At 39.5% G+C, this 26,918-nt stretch overlaps 1 protein-coding gene across 1 annotated transcript in view; it reads right to left on the bottom strand.

Moving 5' to 3' along the window:
• Nucleotides 1–26,572, bottom strand: part of PHIP (pleckstrin homology domain interacting protein) — a 96,682-nt gene extending 70,110 nt beyond the window's left edge. Inside the window, exons 1-5 of the mRNA XM_009878587.1 lie at nucleotides 26,428–26,572; nucleotides 26,217–26,315; nucleotides 14,896–15,056; nucleotides 4,707–4,928; nucleotides 4,047–4,147 (exon numbers count right to left, since the gene is read on the bottom strand). Coding sequence (XP_009876889.1) covers nucleotides 4,047–4,147; nucleotides 4,707–4,928; nucleotides 14,896–14,979 — 407 coding nt within the window. The 5' untranslated portion in view covers nucleotides 14,980–15,056; nucleotides 26,217–26,315; nucleotides 26,428–26,572. The remainder of the gene's footprint in view (nucleotides 1–4,046; nucleotides 4,148–4,706; nucleotides 4,929–14,895; nucleotides 15,057–26,216; nucleotides 26,316–26,427) is intronic.
• Between the last annotated feature and the right edge of the window lie 346 nt (nucleotides 26,573–26,918).

Here is a 26,918-nt window from a genome sequence, read left to right as displayed (position 1 = left end):
TAATCAATCCTGTATTTAGAAACCAAATTAATCTACCTGGAAAATTACTGCTTTTAGGCATACATGGTAACTGCTTAGTCAGAAACTTCCTCACTGAAAGAAGAGAAGCAGGAGGCTCTGCAATACTGAAGGACATGCATCCACATCAGTCACATAAGCACATGACCAAGGCTGATCACTCTCCCGTGAACAACACGAGAACTTTGTGGTCAGTTGTGCCAAGGTCCGCCTTTCATCCCACCGCAATGTGTCTTTTTGCAGTTTAGCAAAACACAGCTCTGTCACCAAGCATCTCCTGTCTGGGCCATACATGTGACCTAGATACTGAAATGCTTCAATTAACAAGGTTATAAAAAAAATGGGGAGACCAACATAGGAAGCCACTAATTTCAGGTACTACTAATACTGCAGTAGAGCTGCCAGCAAAGCTGAGCACAAGCATTTTTGCAATCTAAGAATGAAACAAAATAAACATCTGAAAAGATTAAAAAAAACAAAAAAAGAAAACCCACTAAAAATCCTCCCAGAAAACAGAATCGTCATAGGGCACTAGAAGGCTTAAAGGATACTTAAGTCCATTTTAATGACAAATACTACAGTTTTCAAGATAGCCAGTCTTCTAATTTTTCATGATCTCCTGAGATAAATAACTGCTCCGTAATATTTTGATCTTGTTTTGTATGTGGGGAGTAAAGAACAATTTCAAGTTTCCTCATATCCCAAAGAAGCTGACAGGGAAAGATACCCTTCAGAGGGAGTTCTTCCCCGGAGGGATTAAGTTCCATTTTCAATTAAAGACAGGGAGCTCATCCATCAGTCTTAACCATCCAAGCTAGTTCCACTGAAGCAGTTTTCAGCATAGTTAAGAACAAAATTTATTATTTTTAATTCAAGAGCACACTGAATACAGTAGTGTATACAAATGCTGCCTTCCCCGTATTTCATGGAAACATTCAGCAAAGTACTGCTGGCACCGCCAGTCATCTTGAGACTACGATTAACCACATGATGATCATGAGGCTGCCCAACAGCTCAGAATCGTAACTCACTGCCAGATGATTCAAGTAGTGCTGAGTAGTGCGGGGGGGCAGGGGGGTACATATGTATGTATGTATGTACATATGTATGCATGCATGTATGTATGTATGTATTTAAAGCAGCTGAAATTTCAAGACTCCACCACCAGTCCCCAATTTAAAGTATCTGTGGATTTAGTTACACACTTTCATCACTGATAGAAGTGTACTACTAGGATCTTTTGGTCTTACTGGAAAGCTCCAGCTTCACCCTGGGGTGGGGCTGGTGCCAGAACCAAGACACAGGGCAACAAGCTCAGACATTTAATACCTGTGCCAGGAGATCTTACTTTTTCTACCAGCTTTCCTCCTGTTTAGAGATACTGAAGAGAAGCAAGTCTGTATTTTTTTTTTTACTATAGTGATAAAAGAAAGGACAAACTTCCCACCCCACCAGTTATTCTCTCCTCCAGATTCCCTACACATCATGACAGTTTCTTAAAAAATAACCTCACGAATGACCTTATGCAAAAAAATTAACATGGATCCCTCTTTCCTTTAATGTGCTTACACTGCAGGCACTTGTTTGACTCAAGTACGTTACTGAATAGATGTGGAGGGAACCTGTCATGTTTCCATAGCTCTGGAAGCAGATCCTGGATCTAAAGGCATAAGGCATAAGAAAGTGCCACCACCTCATCAAAAACTGTTCGGACAATGCACAACCACTACTGAGATGCACGCCCAGGCAATGTGGCCTCCTTGTGGAAAATAACACCAGACTCTTAGCTTCTCCAGGATCATTTGTTTAGGTTTACTGGAACAGGCATGACGACCACAGTTAGAAGAGTGTAAGTTTCTAGCACACTAAGTACAACTTCCTGTAACTAATGATTTCCCCTGACCTAGTACCCTGTCCAATTCAGGAAGAGCTACATTAATACTTTTCTGTGTGTCCCAGCTACTTTGATATCATGACATACAGTTATGTTCCAGCCCTAAAAGGTATTATCTGTTTCTTATTTAAACTTCACCATGTTTTTATCAAGCTTCAGCTTGGATCAAAAAGCATCAATTACTTCAAATAAGTAACAGCTCTACTAAGTACAAAGAAAGATCTGGGGACCAGTATCCCTTCTCCAAAGTAGCCAGTACTGGATGCCGAAGAGGAGAAAAAGCAGACAGTGATGCCTTTTAACACCTTTATGTAGTGTGTAATAACTTGTGGCAAGGAGCTTCATAACTTGGCTGCATGTTTTGTCTCCTTCCAATTTGAAATTAGCTACCTTCAATCAATACCCTCTAGTACAACAAGCGCCAATACGCAATTCCTCATTATATGGCCACCCCCAGACACTCACAGAATCACAGCTGTACTGTACATATCCCATTTTCATGCATTCACCTTTATCCAGACTGAAGAAACACACTTTAGAGGATTCCTCTGTCTTCTCAAACACAATACATAAAACACTTCCAGAACAGAAGGTAAGAATGGTACAACTTCCAGTCTCAAAATTTACTCTGCACTGTCATTAACCAACATGAATCGCCCGCATGACTTAGGTTACCAGACTACGTCCTTGCTGTGCTGCTCAACACAGCTGAGCTAATCTGTTTTTTCCTATGCCTCTGTGCAATCACATCTCACTGAAATTTTTTATTCTACATTTAACATCACCATGGAAAGGAACTAGTTGAGAATCCCCTACCATAACTGATCCCAGCTTTCTCACTCCTCAAGTTTTACCTCATGACAAATCCCACATGACTCTGTAATTTATCCAAGCATTCACGATTTTTAAACATTCATATCCCAGCTCAGATAGTATAACCCACTTAATTCTCATAGATTCCACTATTCTCTAATGACAGAATTTGTTTCAAAATTCAATTCTATAGACTCAGACTTTACTTAGGAAAAAGATTAAAAAATATTTCAAAAAGCAAATGGGAGAGAGAAATCTATGGGTTCAAAAAGTTTACAGATCAGGCAGATTAAGATCTTGGGAATAAGAGCTCGAACTTAAGCGAATTTAAGAAAAATAATGTGGTGGCAACTCCTCTCCTCCACATACTAAAAATAAGTAAATAAGGTATCTCTCTTTCTCCTCAACAAGGAGGATCTTACTTTTATTACAGCACACAAAAGGCAGCAGACGATTAACAGTGAGAACCAGCTTCATCTACAGTATCGAAAAAGAGCCTAAATGCCCACAAAACATCAAAATAGTTAACATCCAGGCAAACGTACCAAAAAGCTCTGCATAACCTTGCCACGCTGCAAAAAGATATTATAACAGCAATTACCAAAACTACAAGAAAATGGAACCTACCTGCCAGGAGATTATATCTGTAAAAACAAATCCCATCCCCAAAGCTAAAACCACTAATCATTACTAAATCAACTACTTCCAGGTACAGGAAGCTACAGGTGTTTTGTGATAAAGAAGGAGCAAAAAGCATTTGAAAGCCACTGAGTGAGTTAATTCTAAATAAAAAAGAAGAATAAAAATCTCTCTGAGGATCCTGACAACATTTTTAGCATCTTATACTTTGAAGACAGAAACTGCAGGGTCAGCTCCAGCCACCAATACACAGATATCTAAGAATTCTGCCTCCTGCCATGCTACAGTAAAAAGCAACTGTGAAAAGGTAATACAGAGGAGGAGAGAACAAACATCAAAAATACCCAATCCTAATTTATAGTAGGACATTACTGTCATAAAAAAAAACCCCAAACCCAAACTTGCTTTTCACCTCTAAATGGCAATCATTTTAACATAATGTTCATTTCATTTGGGATTAAGAGACCAGAACAGAACCAAAATGCATCAATTTTGTCATCATATTACATAAAAAAATGAAACAAAAACACCCCACACTTTTTACACACACACACACAAAAAAAAAAAAAATCACACAGTCAATCAGCCAGTGACAAGTTTTTAGTCAAATTTTTCTCCAATATTTGTACAGCATTCTTAAATTCAAAAAAAAGAAATAGCAACAAATAAAATAGCAACTAACTTTATTTTAAGGGTGCCAGCATCCCACAGCCAAAAGCATATTGTTCCATCTGCCCCGGTTGAAGATAAGTACCTCTTTGAGCCACTGCACAGTGGAGAGAACTAGGGGGAGAGGGAAGGAGAGAAAAAGAAAAGGTCTCCTGTTAATCTGTTGCAGATGTGCTAAGAAGTTCCTCAAGTTATTGACTTCTCACCAAACACAAAAGTAACACCATGTTGCTCAGCGTTGCTCTCCTCCCTCAGAATAACCCTGCTGGGTTACTTGTCAAAGTACTCTGGGGGGGGTTCTCCCTCCCCGCAACCCAAGTTGTGCAACAACGGCCAACTCTAAACAGAAACAAACCAAAGCATTCAGCAGTGACCACAACTCTTATTCAATGTACCTGCGCTCAGAATCACAGCCTGCAATGCAATAATACTTCAAAACAGAACTGCCTGTGTGTCATGCAATTTTTTTTGAAAAAGGATTTTTTTCTCAAAGGTCAGGCATTTTGACAATAAATACAGGTTATTTCACAACGTGTACCGTGAAAATTCCTTCTCACTTCATGGCTTAGTTGCCAGGCATGCATTTTTATCACGTTTTTATTCTTGGGTGCCTCCTTTTTCAGTCAAATTATGCATTTTATTGCTCAAGTGAGTTCGCAAAGCAAAAACCTACCTGCAGTGATGTTATAGATGCACTGTGGCCCTGCAGAACTGCTAACGGTGCACAAGTTCGAAGGCACCAAACTCTGATCATTTTATCACAGCTTCCAGCAGCTATCATGGTGTTTTCATAGTTCACTGCCATATCAGATATTTCAGCTGCATGCCCCCTCAGGGTAGCCAGCAACCTTCCATCATCTGTTGCCCAGATTTTTACAAGGCAATCATCTGATCCCTAGGAGTGAGGGAGAAATAATTCCAACCATACCATTAGCTGTTTTGATGTTACAGTTAACTAACACAATGAAATGAAAAACAGAACTAGTGTCATACATAAGTAAATATCCTCCCCTCATGCTTTTAACAGGTTTCTACGTTGCATTCGAAACACAAGAGTACATTAATTCCCAACAGTATATACAAAGCATGATGCATTTATATATAAAAGTTAGATTTACACTCTTCAGTAAGACACTTCTTCCAAAACTCCAGCACAAACTAAAGAAGCTGTTGCAATACACTGAAATGAAAATTTACATTAAACATGAAAATGAATTGTGAATTGCTACCATGTTTGTCATTTAGCATTATACCTACTTAACGTTCCTTATCTTCCTAGCTTGATCTTCATGCCCTACCAGCATTTGTAGCATACTTACCACAGTAACAGTGAGCTAAAGAGCCTGTATGAGCAGCTGTTCCATTAAGCCAAAGTTCTATAAATCTGCTTTGACATTCATAGTAATAAACACTAAAATGATCACTCTTTCTCAACGAGCTTCAGAGACTTCACCTATACTTAACTCACATGTTGCTGATCTTCCCACATAATTTTAAGAGCTGCTTGCTTGTGTACAACAAATTCACAGCCCTAGCAAAGTTTCAGAACTCAGACCTTCACTTCTCACTGTGTTCCTGCACTTCCCTGGAAGTCTGAATGTCTTTGCACCTCACTCGGCACAATGACGTTTGAACACTGCACAGAGACAGTGACAGGAGATTTGCTGTAAACATTTCATTCGTTTGTTCAGCTTCAGAAGCGATCAAAGCTAGGTGTTGGCTTTTAACATCCAGAGCACCAATCTGCTACTGGACAAACACAGGTGCCATAGAAAATTATAATGCGATACCACCGTTATAAAAATTCATTCTTCCATCTACTTGCAGTGCCTCTATACGGGTTTATCTAGGATCTATTCTTTAAAGAAGACAGAAGGCAGACCAATACCATCATCCACCTTTTATAAAAAATGGTATCCAAAGTAAATGAATGCAGAGATGCAGGCAAGACAACTTCTACCACACCTCTGCCCTAGTCAATTTTGGCATAAACTTCTAAGCCTCCAGTTAAGGTTGTCAAACAATTCCGTGTCACTACATATTCATTTTAAATAAGCATCTACTATTAAGAGAAGGTCCTTCTTTCTTCAAACAGAAAAAGTACAAGTAGAGATTTCGGAGTCCTCTTTGGCACTCCAAGAATGCTGAGCAATCAGTGTTACAGAAAAGCACCACTCTGCACATTTAACCTGATCACTCAACCAAGGACCATTCCCTTGTACAGCCTTGGTTAGTTACTTAAGCAAATATCAGTTTCTACTTGTAAAAACTTTGTCATAAGAGGGATTGCTGCAGGGTTGTGTCTATTTGACAAAGGACATAATAATAGAAACTTGTTAATTTGCCTCTTGGGTAAAGAGAGCAATGGTACAGCCTGTACTATATTTACTTACTCATAAAACTTCCATGCTGAGATTCCGTGGTACACTTTTGCCTCATCTAACCGCTACATGGTTGCTACAGTGCCAGCACAGGGAAAACAACCAGAGACTGTGGAGATGAACAGCAATTAACATTCAGAATCACAGAATCACTGAGGGAATGGACCTCTGGAGATTGTGTATTTCAATCCCTCTGATAAAGTAGGGTCCGCTAGAGCAGGTTGCCCAGGATGTTGTATCAACCATTCCTGTTTTGCTACCTTCTGCACATTCACTGAGGTTAGCCTCTACTCTGTCACCCAAGTCATTAAACAAGATGTTGAGAAGTACTGGCCTCAGTACCAAACTCTGTGGAATGCCCCCAGCAACTGGCCTCCAGATGGACTTCATGCCACTACTCACAACTCTTCAAACCTGGCAGTTCAGTCCACCAATCTAGCCTGTACTTCATTAGTTTGCCAGTGAGAAGAATGCTATGGGAGAGTACACTGAAAGCCTCGCTACAGTCAGGAAAAATAGCATCCACTACTGTCCCTCACCCAACTTAAGTCATCTCATCATAATGAAGTTATCAAATCAGACAAGAAATACTCAAGCTAACCATTTCCTTATTGTTAACATGTACAGAAATTGCTTTCGGGAGGATTTGTTCCATCACCTGCTCAGGTGATTGAGATGAAGACAAATAGTCTCTAGTTCCTTGGAACAATCTTCTTGACTTAAATGAAGAGGCACGTTTGCTCTCTTTCAGTCCTCAGGAACCTCTCCTGATCATCGTAGCCTTTCAAAAATAATTCAGAGTGGCCTCAAAGTCACTGGTCAACGTCCTCAGCACTTGTTGGTGTCTCTCAGCAGGTCCCGTGGATCTTTATATGGCCAGTTCATTTAGACATTCCCTAGTCTGATCCTCCTCCACCAAGGAGTCATCTCTTCCTTGCTCCAGACTTTCCTTCTGGTCTCAAAGACTTGGGAATTCTGAAGACAAGTGTTGCTAAGGCAAGTGTTGCAAAGATGACATCAAGTTTCTCATCTTTTTCCATGTTCTCTGTCACCAGGTCTCTTGCCCCATTTATCAGCAGGATCACATTTTCCCTAGTCTTCTCTTTGTTGTCCATATACTTGAAGCCATTCCTGTAGCTCTTTACACCTCTTGGCAGATTCAACTCCAGGTGACCTTCAACTTTCCTAAGCCCGTTGCTCAACTTTCAGAGAGTCTCTGTACTTCTCTCAAGTCATCTGTCCCTACTTCTCTCTCCCGTACTTCCCACCACCTTTGCTTGCCTTCCTGCACATCAGGATGGACCATTCTTCAGTGTGGAAGAGCTAATGCTTAAAAAACAGCCAGCTCTCTTGGACCTCTCCTCTCTCCCCTGGACCATATCCCACAGAATTCTTCCAAGCAGTCCTCCAGACAGGACAAAATCTGCTCCTCTGAAGCCCAGGGTTGTGATTCTGCCTTTTGCCTTGTCATTTCCTCACAGGATCCTGAACTCACATCACCTCATGGTCACTACAACCAGGACTGCCCCTGACCTTCCCAGCCACAAACAATTCTTCACTGTTTGTAATTATCAGATCCAGCAACAGCATCTTTTGCCGTCAGCTCCTCAACTGCCTGTGTCAGGAAGCTGTCATCAGGGCAGAAACCTCCTGGATTGCTTGCATGCTGCTGTGTTCCGCTCTAGCATGGGGGTGGTTCAAGCCCACCAAGATGACCAGATGCCTGAAGAAGACCTTATCTACTTCCTCCTGATCAGACAGGCTGTAGCAGACATCCACCCCAATGTCATCCGTGTTGATGTGCTTTTACCCTCACTCATGGGCTCTCAGCTGAGCCCAGGCAGAGCGCCACACATTCCCACCACTCTCTCACATTACCACCACCTCCCAGTCCTCGTCATCCCGGCCTGCCCCTCCTGAAGAGCCTGTATTCACCCATGGCAGCACTCCAGTCCTGTGAGCTACCCAACTCCATGCCACTTCTTTGGTCCCAACGAGATCGTAGCCTTGCAACTACATGCAGAATTCCAGTTCCTCGTGCTTGTCTCCATTGTGCATGCATTAGTGTACAGGCACTTCAGATGGGCAGCCCAACTAGGGAGTCGGGCTGATTTCTCAAAGTGTGAAAGCTTTTGCTCACCCATCTGGTCTACCAGTTCCTCAAGTGATTATGTTTTGTCATCTCCATCCCACATCTTTCCTACTCTAACACTCTCTTCACCAGTTCGGCCACTCTGCTGAGAGAGATGGTTTTGCCCCATGTTTAGTCTCCTTAATCTCCTCACATCCCTCAGTATCCATAACAAAAAGCTTCCTCTCCCCCGCCACTTTCAGCAACTCTAAAAATCAGAAAGCATCAAAGTCCTCTACAAACTTGTTCTAATGACACCTTACTCTGTTAATGCAACTATAATAGGATCCAAAGAAAAAGAGTACCCCACAGACAAGACTGCATAATAATCAAACCACCTCATTGCTTTTATTCTACAAGTCGTTTACCTCAAGCGCGCTAGAACACCTTACTAACAGGCATTATTTTCCAAGGCCTTGGATAATGCCACAACTCTTTTCTGAGCATTAATCTTCAATTCTTCTAATATCCTTAGGGTGTCACCATAAAAAATAAAATAAAATCAGAGAAGTCTAGCAGCAAGTACAACACAAATTCCGTAATTTCTCTGAATCTTGTCTAAGGTAAGACTTTGATAGTCATTTTAAACACAACACAGCAATGTAAATACATATTAATCCAATTATTTGGCATGAACCTCAAAAGTACTTCTGCATTACCTTAGAACTTCCTCAGATTGTATCCTCATAAACTGTAACAAGTATTTGCAGCCTTTGCTCTTTGCCTTATCATGTTAAGACATTATGAATATGAAAACCAACTGTTCAATAATACTCAATACTCTTAACTAGTTTTCTTCTTCTCCCAAAATCTTTATCAAGCCCTTGAAATTACCATTTTCTTGCAGATCATTGACTTTTTTTTTTTTAACCAGACCCACTGCAGGAAGACTCATTAAATGAACCTACTATGGATCTTACTCTAGTTTATTGCTACTTTTAGCTCAGCTCAAATACCTGCATGAAAAGAAAGTAAATCACCTTTATGAATAGGTTTTAATTAATAGGTAGAACTTGGATCCTCTTGGCAAGATGCTCACCTACCCAGTACACTTCTACAAGAAGAAAGACTTAAGGACCTCTTAACTTTACAGCTGTTTAACTGCATTTAAGTGTAGTCGTTAGTATTCAATGCTTTTGAAAAGGCTCCAAATCTCACTGGTATTGAATACGTTGAAAGAGACACACAGTGTTATTTGTTATTAGCTCAGTCACAGAATGTTTTTGACAATCATATACATACAGCCTAATTTCACTTATAGCTTGACTTCCACACTTCTGCTAAGTTGGTGAAAAGCTAAAGAGAAGGAAAAACGAAAAATGTTGGTAAACAGGCTCAGTAATGTACACTTCCAAATCAATTCCAATGAACAAGTTAACATGGCTTCACAACAGAACTGGCAGACTTGCTGTTTAGAGCTTTATAAGCAGTTTAGAGAAAAAAGGGCCCCTTTTTTTCCTCTGTAAACTCTTTAAAGGTCTAAGCAGATTCAGTTTAAATCCCTTTGCTTCCTTAAAACAAACATACAAGCACTCAGACTTGGTTTTTTCCCCATGCTACTCAGTTAATAAACTTTCATAACAGACTCAAATTTGCACTTCTGTATCTAAAGCTTCAAACTCTACACCTACTTGACACAATGTTTATCTGAATAAGAGCATCAACTCATTATGTTCTTCTGTCATTATGATGTGAGACTTAAGAGTATGAAGAAGATTGTGTATTTTTCTCGGAAGTGCAGTCACCACAAAAAACAATCAAGGTAAAATTGTAAATTCTGTAGCACCTTGGCAAGATTATAATTACAGTTCGAATAAATCCATGGGATTCTATCTGAACTGAATGTGACAATTCAAAATTCTTAAAATACTGTTGCACTTCCACTAGCAAGGGCATTGACTTACACCACAGCTCATGTTTCCAAGGTTATGTCTACAACTCCTACGAATTATGTGCCTATTAAAAAGTATTTCACAAAAGTGAATCCTAGAAGAAGTTCAGCACCAAGAGGAAACTGATGACAGCATCGCCAAGCTATGGAGTAAAACTGGTTCTCTTTCCTGCTACTACACAGACTTGGCTGAAGCAAAACAGCACAAAAAACATACAAATTAATCTTGGGTTGGAAATCTTACACAGACTATTAAGCAAGGCTGTTTATTATTGCCTAGAAAGAATAATCTCAGAGAAGTTCGATTAAATGATCTCTAAGGTCCCCTCCAGCCTAGGCCATTCTATGATTCTATGAAGACAGGGAGATAAAGGTAGGGGCAAAAGGAGATGGCCATTCTTCTCTGCTGTCAGAAAGTTAAGTAGTGCAGGAACCAGAGAACCAACACTTGTTTCTATCACCCTACACAGATTCTGCAAGTCATGCTTTTCAAGATATCCAGAATACACAGTCTCAGAAATAATTAGGTTTTCTTCTCTGATGGCTGATGGGTTTTGTAGCTGTGTGTTTGCAAGCAAAGATGTCTTAGTTGTAGTTTATTTAAAAAAAACCTCAATTACCAAGACAACACAGTTTGTATGTTAAGGTTATTTTTATATATTCAGAAAATCAACCCAAACAAGTAAGAAGCTGATCTTCTGAAATCTATTGCAAAATCTGTAAAAGAATATAAACAGTCATTGCATGATATTGTGATGGGTTGACCCTGGCTGGACACCAGGTGCCCAAAGCTACTCTATCACTCCCCTCCTCAGCTGGACAGCAGAGAGAAAAATATATCAAAAGGCCTGTGGGTCATTACGGTCACAGGCAAAATAGACTCAACTTGGGGAAGTTAGTTTAATTTATTACCAATCAAATCAAGAGTAGGATAACGAGAAAAATAAAAAATAAATCTTAAAACACCCACCCATACTTTCTTCCCAGGCTCATTTTCACTCCTGAATTCTCTACCTCCCCTCCTGCAGAGGCACAACAGGGAAATGGGGCTTGCAGCCTGTTCATCCCAGGCCTCCGCTGCTGCTTCCTCCTCTGGCTGAAGACTCCCCATACTCTTCCCCCGCTCCAGCAAAAGGTCTCTCCCACAGCAGACAGTTCTCCATGAAATTCTCCAACATGAGTCATTCCCATGGGCAGCAGTTATTCATGAACTGCTCCAGGGTGGATCCTTTCCATGGGGAGCAGTTCTCCAGGAACAAACTGCTCCAGCGTGGGCTCCTCTCTCTCCACAGGACCACAGATTCTGCCAGGATCCAGCTCCAGCATGCGTTTCCTAGAGTCTCTCAGGCATCGACCTACTCCAGAATGGGATCCTCCATGGGCTGCAGGTGGATAACTGCTCCACTGTCAACCTCAATGGGCTGCAGAAGGACATCCTGTCTCACCATGGTCTTCACCACAGGCTGCAGGGCAATCTCTGCTCCGACACCTGAAGCACCTCCTCCCTCCTCTTGCTCACAGACTTGGTGTTTGTAAAGCTGTTTCACATTTTCACTACTCTCTCTAGCTGCCATTTTTTCTTCCCCTTCTTCAATGTTATCACCATCACTGGCGGGCTCAGCCTTGGCAAGCAGCAGGTCCATCCTGGCATTGGCTCTATCAGACACAGGAGAACCTTCTGGCAGGTTCTCACAGAAGCCACCACTATAGCTGCCGCACTGCCAAAACCTTGCCATGCAAACCTAATAGAGACATACCAGCTAGTAGGAAAACTGCGTAATGTCCCGTTTACGCTGCCTTCCAGCGAATTAAGAGCTCTTTTTTCCTAGCAAAGGTAACATCTCCCAGGAAAGTATGACTTAAAAATGTGCTGAGATCACTTAGTTCACCTTTTAATTTGAACCAGAACATAACCACAACTTGAATTTAGAGGCATTCAATCCTTCAGGGATCAGAGGGAACAGAGAACAGTTATGATGCATCTTCTAGAATCAATTATAAATCTAAAACAACCAACCTCTTATCTAGCTAATGTCACACTGAATGCTAGAGGTCATGGAGTGAAAACGTAGAACAAGAATGACTCTCTGCTGAGGCAGGCAGATTTACATGTTGGCAACAGACACGCGTGGAATGAAGTCTGGCTTACTTTTTATTATAAATTCCTACTTCTACTTACTACACCAGAGACTTCAGGAACTGTAATGGTCTAAAAAGAACTGGCACCATTTCATTATACAGACACAATTACAACAAGCCAGTTCATGACTGTTTATCTACTGACTACATCACACCAGCCACAACTTGGATTATATCGGAATGTGGAACACAACCCATTGGATTTCCATTTGCCAACAATCACTTTAACAGCTACATAAAAAAAAACCAACCCCACACTGGATTTACCTGAGAACAAACAGGTAGAAAGTTCCAAGCCAGGTCCTCAAAAATAAAAACTCACCAGCCACAAATAATTTCTATGGACACTTAATTTCACACTAGATTGAAGTAATCGTGATCTAAACTGAGACCTTTTTCAAGCAATCATACCAGAACATCCAGTGTACCTGTCAGCAAAGGGCTGCCAGCAAAACTCTGGGGTTGCACAAGCAATATTGCTTCCCTCATTTTATTTCAGGTTCTTCTACTTTTCTTTTGGAAACAAATTTGCTGTTACACTGAAGAGAATTCTCTCTCTTTGAACACTTGTAAATCAGACTGCAAAAAGCAGGAGGATGTGTAACAAGGAATGATCACTGCAGATGCTCACAATAGGAAGAAAGGTTTTAGGAACATGACAAAGTTTTAGGAAAGTGAACAATCAGAAGACCTTAACAGCAAGTTTTATGCACTTCACCTAGACCGCACAAACAGAAGCTTTTATTTAAGGGTGAAGAGGGGAACCATAAGCAATTTTTGTACTTAGTACACATATGATCTCTAATCCATTCTGCCCTGACACACATAAAATAAATCCACAACAGACAGCCTTTTTCCTGATAGGTTCATCACACATAAACCACAGGACATAAGAATTGAATGCCTATGACTGTGGAAGAACTTAGCTTGCCACTGAAAGCTAAAGAAATATGAAAAAAGTCTCTGCTATGCCTGAAGTAACAGCTGAAGAAACAAACAGGTCTGTTCAAAACACTTCCAAGTGTCCTACCTCCTGCAACCACACATCCCTCCATGCAACAAAGCAAAATGTATGTGTGCAAAAGGGAGAATTGTATTTACAACCACCTTGAAAGAATTTCAGAAGTTAAGACTGCAACAAATAAAGTATGAGAACTGAACCATACTTTCACCTGCATCATCTGAGTTACCTGCCATGGGGTTAGAAAGGACATAATCAAGCTCCTGGATCCACAGAAGTATTAATTACATCCAGTGTTTGTGGGAAGGTAATAATTGCAGACAAAGTGTTCCACACTGGCATGAGGTGTGTATTTATGAGCTCCTTGTCTTTACTAAAATTGACTACTTAAAAAAATCCGAATTACTCTGACAGCTGTTTCTGCAGTTCTCATTCCTTGGAAAATTTTGCAGTTTAAAACATCCATCTAATATATTTTTTTTTAACAGCAATAAAAAAAGGAAAAAATTAAAAATACTAAGAACTGGCAAAAAAAAAACAACCCTAAAGCTTTCTGGAATCTTGCAACAAGTCCTTGTGAACTACATCTCTTAAAACACACCATGTGAATTTTCAGCTTTCTAGTTTCCTTTAACATGCAGTACCAAATCTAAGCATATCACTAGGCTGTTAAACTTAATAGTCATGCTTATTGACTGTTCCAGAAAAGTTATAGACAGGAGTCAGAATAATCTTTAACTACATACTGATTGTCCCCTCAGACTTCCTAATCAAATTCCATGGTGGTGGTCCATAATTTTTGCTTATGTTTTTGTCAGAGAAAACAAGCCTAGAGTAAATAATCTACAAGATAATTCCGTTCCACTGAAAATAGCCTGAGTTTTTCGACTGAACAACACAGATCGGCAATCATCACCACATCTAGCCTTAAGACATGTATGCCAAAATTATTTTAATGCGCAAACCAGCATGGTTATTAAAAGGCATATACAAGGCTGGTTAGCTCAGTGGTTTGAGCGCGGCGCTGACAACAATGACCAACACCGAGGTCGTGGGTTCAATTCCCACTTGGTCCCCATGTGTTGCCTGGTCTAGTCAAGAGGTGGTGTCCCTGCCCATGACAGAGAGGTTGGATTAAATGATTTCTAAGGTCCCTTCCAGCCTAGGCCATTCTATGATATGATATGATTATGATATGATACATGATATGATATATGATATGATATATGAGTAATAGTAGTAAAGCATTTATTCATTGTTAATACCCAACACACATTAAAATTTTTTTTTAAACAATTCAGTGACATGCTATCTGTAATTAAAAAAAAAAATCTACAAAAATAAAGATTTTGTACTTACAGTAAATATTCGCCTGCCAGTCCGATCAAAAGTTACACAATATACAGAAGATAAGTGTCCTAAAATTCGTTTGTGCATCTTCATATGTTGATAGACTGCAGTTGGAACAAGGCGTTCAAGTCTGTATTTTCCATTTAGTTTTCTTGAAAACAGGGTATCCACTACCAAATGGGCAAAGAAAAAAAAAAAAAAGAAGAGACAGCATTTATATTGGGTTCATGAACTAAAATACTTCTCCAGAGTTTATTTCAACACTGGACCATTGCCATATGAACAGCATACGCTTTTCACTTTATACCTAGGTGAGACAAATTCAGGAGGACTGAGACAGCTTCCATACATGAGTAAAGTACCTCAGATTTAACAAGAGTTTCCACAGAGCTATTAACTGAAAATCAGCCAGCAAGTAAACCTTCTCCAAGGCAAGCTGGTTTTTGACATCTACATAATCAAACATTTGTCCACCACTGGCAGGACAATCAATTTAAATTTTTAAAGAATATCACTACCCACTGCAGCTAAACAAACAAACATGAAACAAAAATTTACATAGATTTACTAAAACCTTACAGAAGATTCTGATTCAGACTATAGAACCTTGTTCAAAAAGCTGGGCATTTTTTTTCACGTTTAAAAGCTAAGAAGCTCTAGGAGGAAATCTTTCACTAAGAATTTCAGTAAAGAATGTAAAGCTCAGTGTTATTAAACTGCTACTCATGCAATGATAATGCAAGAGTGTAACGCTTACACACATGGTTACATAGATATTAGTCAAACAGCTCCCTGTATCTTCATTAGAACAAAGAATGGCGATGGTAATACATCTCATATTCCATAGAATTGTGATAAAACATGTAATATTTTCAGATCTTCAGCATCTGAATACATGAAAAGTAAACCAATAAACGCCCAATGATGTCCACAGCACTACACACACATGAAAAACAAGGTCAGTATCAAGAAAGGGAGCTGATACTTTCACTATTGCTCTGGTTAAGCACCCTTTATATGGGACCAAGGCTATGACTGTATTAGTGAAGTGAGTGGGAACAGAGCAGGGCTCTGGGCACCAAACCACATTCTCTCCCTAGCATGAACACCTACAAACCTCTTGCCTTGCTTCATTTTGGCCCAGACCAATGAGAAACTGGTTCATTAGTCAGCACAGGTCAAAGTATTAAATAGACAAACCGGATTGTCACTACTCTATAAGAAGCAAAAGCACTTAGCGGTCTGGACAACTGCCAAGCCCACCGGCCTCAGGCCATAAGAACAGCCCTGAAAGTTGTCAGCTAACTGCCCGTGTAGCCCAAGGATTCAAGGAAGCTTTCCCAGTTCAATACGCTTTAAGAAAGAGCAGACTCATTAGCTGTGGAGCAAGGCACTTCTATCAATGGGCCACTACTGCACTACTATCCTCTTCATCCTTCCCTTACACAAGGAAAACAGGCAGTTGTATTTGCTTTATGACAAAGCTTTTCCTTGCCAACAGCCTACTTTAGAACAGCAGGAAACCAAGATTAGTTCAGTCACAAGACAAATCTAGTTTTGGTTTCTGACAAATCATCCTGCAGCTTAAAAAAAAAAAAAAAAAAAAACCACACCAAAAAACCACACACTCAAAATAAACCCCTAAACGAACAAACAAAAAACCCCAAACACACACAAACAGAATAAGGAAGGTTGTTGTCACAACAAAGTGAGCTTACACAATATTCTCAACCCACTCAGAAGTTACATTTTGTTTGCTCTTAATGTAAGATCGAGATGGTTGCTGGAAATCAGCTTCTAGCAATGCCTCCAAATGAAACCATAGCTCACAAAAAGGGAAAAAATGTTACCTAAAAGTTTATTTTGCAGAGATGTTCTGTCAATAATTTGAAACCATAGGTAGGCTCTTCACAATAAAAGAATCAATGACTTCAGGTAAGCATTTAATTTTTCATATGCCTCTAAATTTATGAAAATATCTTGTAATGTACTTGAAATAAATATCAAGTTTGGGGGAAGCTATTTGGTTTTTTCAGATTTTGTTTGGTTTTTTGTTTGTTTTTAATCACTGAAGAAGATTAACAGAACCTAAGCTAGTAATTCTGATGATACAAAGTGGTGATGGGCAACTTGATACTAGTTCACGTATCTCCGGGAAATTGAACAAGTGAAATGCCCGCCTTGCTCAGTTACAATCAACCTACCAGAGGAAGTAAGAGGCAACACTGACACTAGAAACAAGAAAACTGGGATCCATCTCATTCTCTGGCCTTGAGCAAAATATAAAACTTGCAAAAATCCCAGAATTTGTTAAAAATAAGTGAATTAAGAAGTGATTTGAAACGGGGAAAAAATCCAGACCAAACCAAAACACAGTATTAGGAACTTACATTCTACGGGAACCAAATTTTTTACCAACATCATGCAATTGGCAGGTAAGGAGAATCAATCTCATGCAGGTTTGAACACTGTTCATAAATGTGTAATTTTAAAAAGATTTCTCAAAAGGATTTTTTTTGGTGTTGTTTGAACCTAAATTCTCACATCCACCATTGTTCTTCAATATGCCCTTCCATTTAACTACATTTATATTTATTCTCTTTGACTTTGCCAAGTGATCCAGCTTGTTTTCTCTAACTGGCCCATTCCCATTTGTTATTCCAAACACTGACAACTCCAATGTGTCACGTGCACACTTTGCTAGCACAGTATCGTTTTTTCCCCTCCCAAGTACATGTAAAAATTAAAAATAACTGTGTCTCAAAAATAAATTCCTGCAGCTGAACAATAAAACTGATGTTTTTGGTGCAAGGCAAGGTGAGAAAGGCTACTAACTGTTAATAATAATAATGTCTTTGTACTAATAACAGACCTTTGGTTTTACAGGGATTATTACCCATATCTAGCATCAACACTTGTCAGGTACGTGGCCTCTGCTCTGTTTTAGCTTGATTTCAGCTGCATTTGGGGGGAAAAAGTGATTTTAGAAACCCCAGTGATAAAAAGCCTAGTATCTCTCATTTTAGCCATATTAGCAGTTGTCTGTTTACATTTTGCCTGAGTTCACACAAGTGAATCAGTATGATAAAGTTGTTAATCCCAAGAAGAGTGGTAAAGTAGAAGCAGTTAAACAGCTGCAGTGTGAGTCACAAACCACACATCATAAGGGAGGGACAGAGGGTAGGACTGTCCCAGGAAGAACTAGAGCACTGGCTGGGCTTTACACAAGTCAACCAACATGAAGAGAAGGACTGGAAGGACAAAAGAAGAAAATGACAAAATAGAGATTAAAGGGCACTGCAGACACTGCACAGAAAGAACTTGCATCCAATGCCTGGTCAGCTATGGAAATTAGTATAACTTGGCTTCACATGCCTACTACTTTAAAAATAAATAAAATTTAAAACAAGCAAATTAAAAAAGCAGATGCTACAAACTGGTTGCTGTGCAACGCATGATGACTATCCGTCACGTCCAAATGACACCATGGTTTCAAAATCAAGATTCTTCATATTAAATAATGAAGTCAACGGATCAGTAGACACCAATCCTTGAGAAAGTCATGCATTGTGAACACATAAAATTTGTGACAAAGTGGTTTTAATCATTTAAGTTGCTATCAATTACTTGTCAATTGGTACCAAATAAAATGAATTGGCTTCTATTTTTTAGGTAATTGGACTAATCTTCACATAACATGACCAGCCTCAAAGACTGAAACGGTCTGACACCACAGAACAACAGAATGGTTCAAGTGGGAAGGAATCTCTAGAGATCATCTTGTCCAATCCCCCTGAGCAAGCGGGGTCAGCTACAGTATGTTGCTCAGGGCTGTTTCCAGTCACGTTTTGAGTATCTTCAAGGATACTCTCTCAGCAACCTGTGTCAAAAGCTTTGATCACTCCCCAAAAGGTGTTTTCTCATGTTTAAATTGAAGTTCCTCTATTCCAGTTTGTGTCCATGGCCTCTGTCCATCAGGAGACCCCCAATGACAAGAGTATGGCTCCATCACACTCTCTTATTCAGGTATTTACATCCATTGATAACCTCGCCTCCACCATTGCTTTCTCTGCTCAAGGCTAAACAATCCCAGCTCTTCTGGCTTCTCCTTGTGAGTCCCTTCATCATCTTCCTCGCCCTTGGTTCGACCAGCTTGTCCACCCATATCTTTCTTGTTCTGAGGAGGCCAGAGCTGGACCCAGCACTCCAGGTGTGATCTCACCTGCACTGAACAGAGGGAAAGGAGCACCCTTAGCCTAATGGCAATTCACAGTCTCCATCAGTCCAGGACACCACTCAGTTTTTGTGTAGACTCAATGTCTGACACGTGCTACACACTAGCTCATTTTGTGCAAAGCTGCTTTCCAATCATTGAGCCCCCAGTGTCTGCTGGTGCATGAGGTTACTCCTCCTCAGGTGCAGGACTTTATCACTTCTCTCTGTGAAACTTTGTTTGATTCTTGTTGACTCATTTCTCCAGTCTGTCAAGGTCCCCCTGAGCGGCAGCACAGACCTTCTGATCCATCAATCACTCCTCTGAGTTTTTGCATTGTCTGCAGAACTTGGGTGTTTCATCAACCAAGTTATTAAAGAAGATACTTAAAAATACTAGCTCTAGTATCAACCCCTGGAGTACCCCATTAGTGACTATCCCTCATGACAGTCACTGGAATTCATCCTGCTGATGACAACCCTTTGGGCCCAGAACTTCCGCCCTTAATCTTGTTAAGTCTCTCGGTGAGCACGTTACAGTTCAGAAAGGCTTGCTGAAGTCAGGATCAACAACATCCACTACTATCCCCTCATCCTCCAAGCCACTCATCTCATTTAAAAGGCTGTCAGGCTATTCAGGCATGACTTCTTCACAGACCAGTGCCAACTACTCTCAAGCACGTTCCTGTCCTTAGCATGTTGTTCTTCTCCTTAGCATGTTGGCTTCCAGGAGTATTTGCTTCATCACTTGCCCAAGGCTGGAGGCAAGAAGGACGCACCTTCAGTTCCACTGCATCTCCTTCTTGCCTCTCTTCATTTTGAGCCAGCAGCAACATTTGCTCTCTTCCAGCCCTCAGGAAGCTTCCCATGACCACCACGAACTTTCAGCAATTATCAAGAGTGGCCTTGAATGACAGCCACCACCCTCAGCACCCAGGCTTGCATGCTGTCAGGGCCCACGAACATATATATGTATTTTCTTCAAACAGTCCCTAACCTGATCCTTCTCCGCCAAAGTCTTCCTTGCTCCAGACCTTCCCTCTGAATTTTTGAAGGTTAATATTAAAAGTGAAGACCCAGGCCAAGAAGTAATTGAATACGTCAGCTGTTCAAGGTCTTTTTGTCAGCAGGTCCCTTGCCCTACTCAGGAGCAGACTCTACTGCTTCTTCTGCTGTTGAGAGATCTGCAAGAGACCCTTTTATGTTCCTTCATATCCCTCACGTGATTTAATGCCAGAGGAACTTCGACTTTGTTACTGCACAATCACAGATGATTGAAGTTGGGAGAGACCTCTGAAAACCACCTAGTCTAATTCTCCTCTGAAAGCAGGGTCAAATATAGGTTGCTAACTGCAGGAAGTGCAGCCTCTAAGAAGAGGCTCAGCTGAGAAGTAAAAGTCACTGAACAGCATTGGTTCTGCTTAGCTGAAACTAAGACAATCTTTTACCAGATGTAACAAAAAAAAAAAGGCAAGGGGATAGGCAGAATGAGAAACATGGGATTCTTTACTTAAAAGGTCTAACCTTAAGCTATAAAGGTAAGAGTTTAAACTCCTTTTTTTACAAGGAACACTCAGGAATCTAAACCGTGAAAGGAGAGTTGGGCTCTTAAAACAACTTAATAAAATGGAACTTTATTTTTTAAAACCTCACATCTACTATTACAATTCATTGCTGCCAACAACCTTAACCTGAAAATCACACGTCTGAAAGTCACGATCACCTTATTTGTTTGGTCACCCTCAGAACAACGTAAAAATTACACATAAAGTTGTGGGAGTTTTCAGTGGAACTTACAAGAACATAGATTTTCTCCCACTCCAAAGGCATGCAACAGGCACCAACTGAATGCCTTCAAAGTTTTAGAATGTCTCTAACTCATCTCCACTCAAAACAGAACAAGCGGCTCAGAGAAAAACAGCAATCTGTAAAAGGAAGATATATTTGGGGGTCTGAAAGATATGGTAGTGTCAGCTATGCTGAATTTTTTTCCTCCCTTTGGCTTTCTTACTTTAGTTCTACTGCAGTGACCAATTCAATCACCTTATTTACACGGTCATATCCTGAAATGTAAAATACGCCTTAAAGATGGGGAACAGTAACCTACCTTATCCACTAATCAGTGATGAACCAATTTTTGTTTTACTTTTTTTTAAAAAAAGCACACACAAAAATCATTACAGCTTGTCTTTCATCAGTTAATTACAACCCCAGAAAGGAAGGAAAAAAATGTTTTATTCTGAACAGAATCCACCTCTGATCCCCTTCCATTTGTACACCAGATTCAAAAGAAACCTGGAAGGACACCTAAAGAAAATACTTCACGTACAACTCTTGCCTGTATTGAATCAAGTTTCATTAACTTGAGAGGCTAAACTTGCCTCTGAAGCATACCAAGGTTTTCAGAGCTATTAATAATAAAAAAGGAGACCGCTAGACTTCTCCTTTCACTCTCCAAACTAGTAAGACTAATGCATCAAGCACTCAGTTTTGAGTTTTTGGAGTTTGTATCAAAATAGCAGCTTGAACTCACTTCTACCTTCTACTTCTAAATTTTATGCACTACTCCAGGCCTCCTAGGTTATAGATGACTGTCAACCAAGTAAAGTGGTAAAGCTAGCAATATCAGGCCAGAACTTGTCTTTGAGCATTTCACGAAGGTAAAGTGTACAGACTCCTCACTGCAGTACTTCTGAAAATATAAAAATCCTGTATACATCTATAATTTTACATATAATATTAACTTGCTCAGTGAAAGTAACTGCCAACCCTTATTAAGGCAGAGAGGTAGGAGGTGACATGTTTCGAAAGGCAGAATGTAAAAACAAACGAAAGCTACACGACTTGAAGTGTTTCCAAACTGTTCCCTAATTTCAATGTAATCCCACTTGGTTTTACTATATATTTATTCCATTTGTATTCTACTCAAAGATTAAGTTCCATAAGACTTCCATTGTACATTTCTTCTTGCATAAAAAGAAGTCATTTACTTCAGTATAATTCACTTTGGACTTTAATAAACAAGTGTAACAAGATGTTACTTTTACACAGATCCTTTAACAGAAGGTTTCAGTTTGGGGTGTTTTTTTTTAACCATAATTAACAGAATAATGTAGTTACACAAAGCACTCTTAGGTTAGCTTTTAGGCCTAAAATACTCACTATAGCTCTAAAAATAGACTTTTATACCACTTGCAGAACCTCACATTCACCTTACAGCCAAAACAGTAGCACCATTTAACAAAAAAATTGTGAGAAAACTACAAACTGCCTCAGAACTTTTCTTGAAGTGCACTGTTAAGCAAGACCACGAAATACTATTTTGAAAGGCACATATATTCACTGGTCAGAAAAAACATTCTTCATTATCTGGTGTGAACAACCAGTCCCATTCAAGTCTTCACACCTGAGCAGCCAGCTCCCCTAAGAGCTTTGAGCTCAAAGCTCTCAAAGCTTTAAACTTTGGTTCTGTGGTTTTTCAGCAGTTCCTGAAAATTACTGAAAAAGAGTTATTTTTCTGTTTCTGCATTCAAGACTATGGGACATTTAACAAAACAAATTAGCTTAACACAGCTCTTTTTGTTCTCAATTAACTTTTTATAAGATAAATTACATATGTAACAGCAACTGGACAAAGACTATTCCGTATTCAAGTTCTGTTTCTCTTTATTATGCTCTACAGATACCGGGCAGTTTTCTAGAGAAGTACCTATTCATACAGATATATTTTATTTGTATATAAACCAGCTACTTAAAAGGCAGCTGGCACAATGTACACAAAACTTTAACTCTAATGAATATCCCACTAGCATCATAACTGCATTGATTCATCAGGCTAGAAAACAAATGAGTATTCCTCTATGTTCTCTGAAACGTAAATTAAGTTTTCCTGCACAAGATAGATTTCAGCATCTTTTCTGTTCCTCAACCATTAGTGGGTTCTCCACCTAAATACTGACATTCTGAAGAACAACAGGCTCCTTTTTCTTTTTTTTCTTTTTTTATGTTGGGCATATACATAACATACAGCCATCCCAAGGGAAGAAGTTATTTAAGGAAACAGAACAAAATTTTCTAGTTCAATTTAGAACAGGTGCCATTCCAGTTCATGATTTCATTGAGAGGATCAGACTAGAATAGTGTAAATCAAAACCAAATGTTTTAACACACAACTCTGAACCAAACATCCAAAAAATCCAGATACGCTTTACAGTTGAAAACATTCAGTTACCAGCACTTATCTCAATGTTTTGAAAAGGAAATTATTGGTCATGAAAAAGTGGTATGTTGAAATAACTGTAATTTTGCAAATATTGAGTGCTCTGAAAAAGGTTCAATAAAAATAACATTTATTTAGGAAACCTTACTGGTTCTTCCCTAAAAAGAGTCTGAAAGTTATTTAACATTTAATTCTACTACCATAGCAACTCTACAACTTTCTCTGAAGTCCAGCTGCCATGGATTTCATATACTGGTCTTTTTCCCTTTAAATCTGTATACCATGAGCAAGCTACAGTACATCGCGAGACAGTCCTCTTCCATTCTGATTTCTCCTACATGTTTTAAAGTGCATTCCCCAAGTAAGGGAAAAGGTAAGGTAACCACTAAAGAAAACTTTGTTATTAGAAAGCTCAGTCCTCCACTCACCTTGCAAACATAGCTGCTAGCCTAGCCTGAGATTTTTGAAGTTTACCACCTTCAAGACAACGCATAACCATTCACAAGGGGTTATTCTACTCAGCAACAAGCGTTTTCTCCCTCACACCTGGAGCACAACATGGAAACAACTCCCTACATGAGTATGAAATTACCAGCTCTAAACAAAATCACAGGGAATGGATGCAGGTGCTATACAAGGGCTTAAGAGAACCACCTCTGACCGATACACATACTAGCTGAGGAGGTTCTGAAAACTTAGCTCTAAACACCCAACAAGAGCACATTCTCTTCCTATAGTCCAAGCATCTACAGAAATATCACAGAGAGCATGCAATTTGTGCTTTAAAACATTTCCTGGGTTAAGCAACTATTTTACTTTTCAGCTCAGTCTTTTAGAAAAGACTGCACTTTCTGAAGCTAACAACATGTTTTTCCAGACAGTGTTTCCTTCTAGAGGCGTGATATTTAGAGTTCCCACCAAGTACTGGTATGCAGAAAGGCTCTTGCTTGTACTTGCTCCCATGGTAACCAAGGTCAATGCTAAATCTCGTGTGATGCACTGAGGTGCCCTAAAGCAAAAAGATCACACCTCAAGGGAGGAGCAGACAGGACATGTGACCCAAAATCGACCGTATTCCACTCCACATATTCTCATGTTTAGTATAAAGCTGAGGGATCACAAGGATTAAGTTCTCTTCTTTGATGGCCTTTGTTGAAGGACTCTCTTCTCCTGCCCTCAATCCCAATCCACGAATTCCTGAATCTACTTCCCAAATCCAGCTCCTGAATCTCATTCCTGCCTCCTGCTGAGCCCAGTCTGGGACTTTCCTCAGTGCTTGCCTGCCCTGCAGCATCAGTGGCGATTCATCAGGGGAGTTTTGATATTGGCTTTGTACATATTTGTACATAGTTAATTATTTTCACTATTTTGTTATTAGCACTATTATTGTTTCATTACAGCTGTTCCAGTTTTCTTTTTCAATCCATAAGTCTCTGTTTTACTCTCTTTCTCTTCCCCTTTGGGAATGGAGGGGGTAAATACAGAGCGTTTGCCTAGTGGCCAGCCCAGCCCCAACCACTGACAATACAGAAGAGCTACTATACAAATACTTTGCCATCTGACCAAGACAAAAACCAGCCATGCCCAGCTTAAGAACTTCTTAGCTGTCGAACGCTTCTGCTTCAGCTGTTAAAAGAGAATTATAACTCTCTGGGTCAAGTACATTTTCAGAATCGATTTTGAGTTTCTTCAACATTAGAAATAATATAAATAGCTCAAATTAAGCTCTCAATTATTTTTATCTCTCTCTCTCCCCTCCAACTCATGGAAAACTTACAGGCTACAAAATAACCTCTAAAAGGAGCCTAGAGGTTAAAAAAAATTGTGATGGCAACTCACCACATTAAAAATGCCTCTGTTCCAAAAAGTACAGCTATATATTTGTACATTGTTACTCATTAGTCCCTCACTGTATCTTCAGCCTTCGCTTCCTTTGCCAAGCCAGAAACCTCTGTCTTTGCAGTAGCTGCACCTGATCAGTAGCCAAACAACTGCATATTCTCTGCCCACTCTCATCCCACACTGCACATCTATCTGCAACAACTGTTCTGGTATAAATCCACACTGGTAATTTCATCTTAATCACTCCCTCTTCCCTGAACATCAGCATAGAAAAATGAAAAAAGAAACAAGTGATTTTGTCTATTTTCCTATCTATAACAAAGGGAAAAGGATGGTCCTTAAAGAAGCTCCTAAAATATCATGTCTTCATTCTTCTAGCAGCTAAAAAAACCAAGTATCTTCTTGTTAGAAGACTGAAAGCTAACAAACATGTTTTAGTGACCATATGAGAGCTTGAAAATATTAACTAAAAACAACGCAATACCTCTGACCTCCAGCTTCTCAGTTCTTCAACAGTACAGAGAGCACATGCATGCTTCATGATAAAGCACAGCAAACCAAAGCACAACTACAAAACTACTGAATGGACCAGAAAGAGTAACTTCTACAAGACATTCAAATCTTTCCAAGAAAACCGTTACCAGTCAACATGACTTATTCCCCCAAAAAATGGTTGCAGGCCATGCTGCTCTGGTTTAAAGTTATTAAATAGTACTAATTATTTATCAACTGACAGCTTTATTCCATCTTTAAGAAGAAGAGTTTTATTTGTATGTAATCAGTGTTGAAATGTCTTTGAAGTATGAAATGGAATAAATACAAGACGAGCTTCAGAGCAGAACTAGTAGATGAATTTACAATACTAATTTTTCACCCACGTACAAACTGGTAAATATGACAACACAACATCTTAATAAAAATACTACTAAAGGTAAGGTATATGATATAAACAAGGACAAATATAAACAGAACTACTACTTAGCACTCATCATCACTATAATCAATCACCTTGAGAATTGGGCATTACAACAGCAATGTCAGAGTAAAACTGACTTACCTATACTAGGTGGACTGCCATAATTTACAGGTGACTCTGGAGGCCTCCCACAATGTAGCGCAGCAAGAGCAGATCCCTTCCACACAACATGTTTGCAACCTGTTTCAAAAAAAGATACACAAAAAATGTAGGCAAGTGGGTTTTTTTCATGTGAAAATGTAGTAAAGGCATGAAATATCAATAACTCAAAATTCTCTTAAAATTTTCATACTTTTGTTTGTACGAAGCAAAGACTGTCTGCCAGCTCCTAATAACGTCTGCACTCCAGGGACACTTTGGGGAATTTCTTGCTCTAGAAGAGGTCCAAGCCGATGGCATATTTGAAGCAAGTGATCAGGTGCCAAGTGTCTATAATATTTCACCTATTATATGAAAGAGCAAACAAAACATTTGATAAAGAACATAATATTTTTAAGAATTACAGGGTTTTTTTCCCCCAGACTGTTACACAAATTCATAAGAAAATTATAGTATATTCAGAATAAAAACAAATAATGACCTTTAAGTACAATAATTCATTCCAGCTGGTCCTAATTAATTCTTCTATTCAGGACATGCCACTTTGTTCAGGGAACTGTTGTTATTTACTACTTCAAGGAACAGTTGGTCTGTGCCTTAGACTAATAAGCTTTATAATCACAGTAAAAAAATAAAAGTATATATTCAACATTATATTTAAATAGTGGTCTAGTTAATTTAAGT

This window comes from Apaloderma vittatum, unplaced genomic scaffold (genome assembly GCF_000703405.1).
Source record: "Apaloderma vittatum isolate BGI_N311 unplaced genomic scaffold, ASM70340v1 scaffold19261, whole genome shotgun sequence".
NCBI classification, from domain to species: Eukaryota; Metazoa; Chordata; class Aves; order Trogoniformes; family Trogonidae; genus Apaloderma; species Apaloderma vittatum.
Note: the sequence above shows the minus strand (reverse complement) of the source record. Positions and strands in the feature narration are given on the sequence as shown.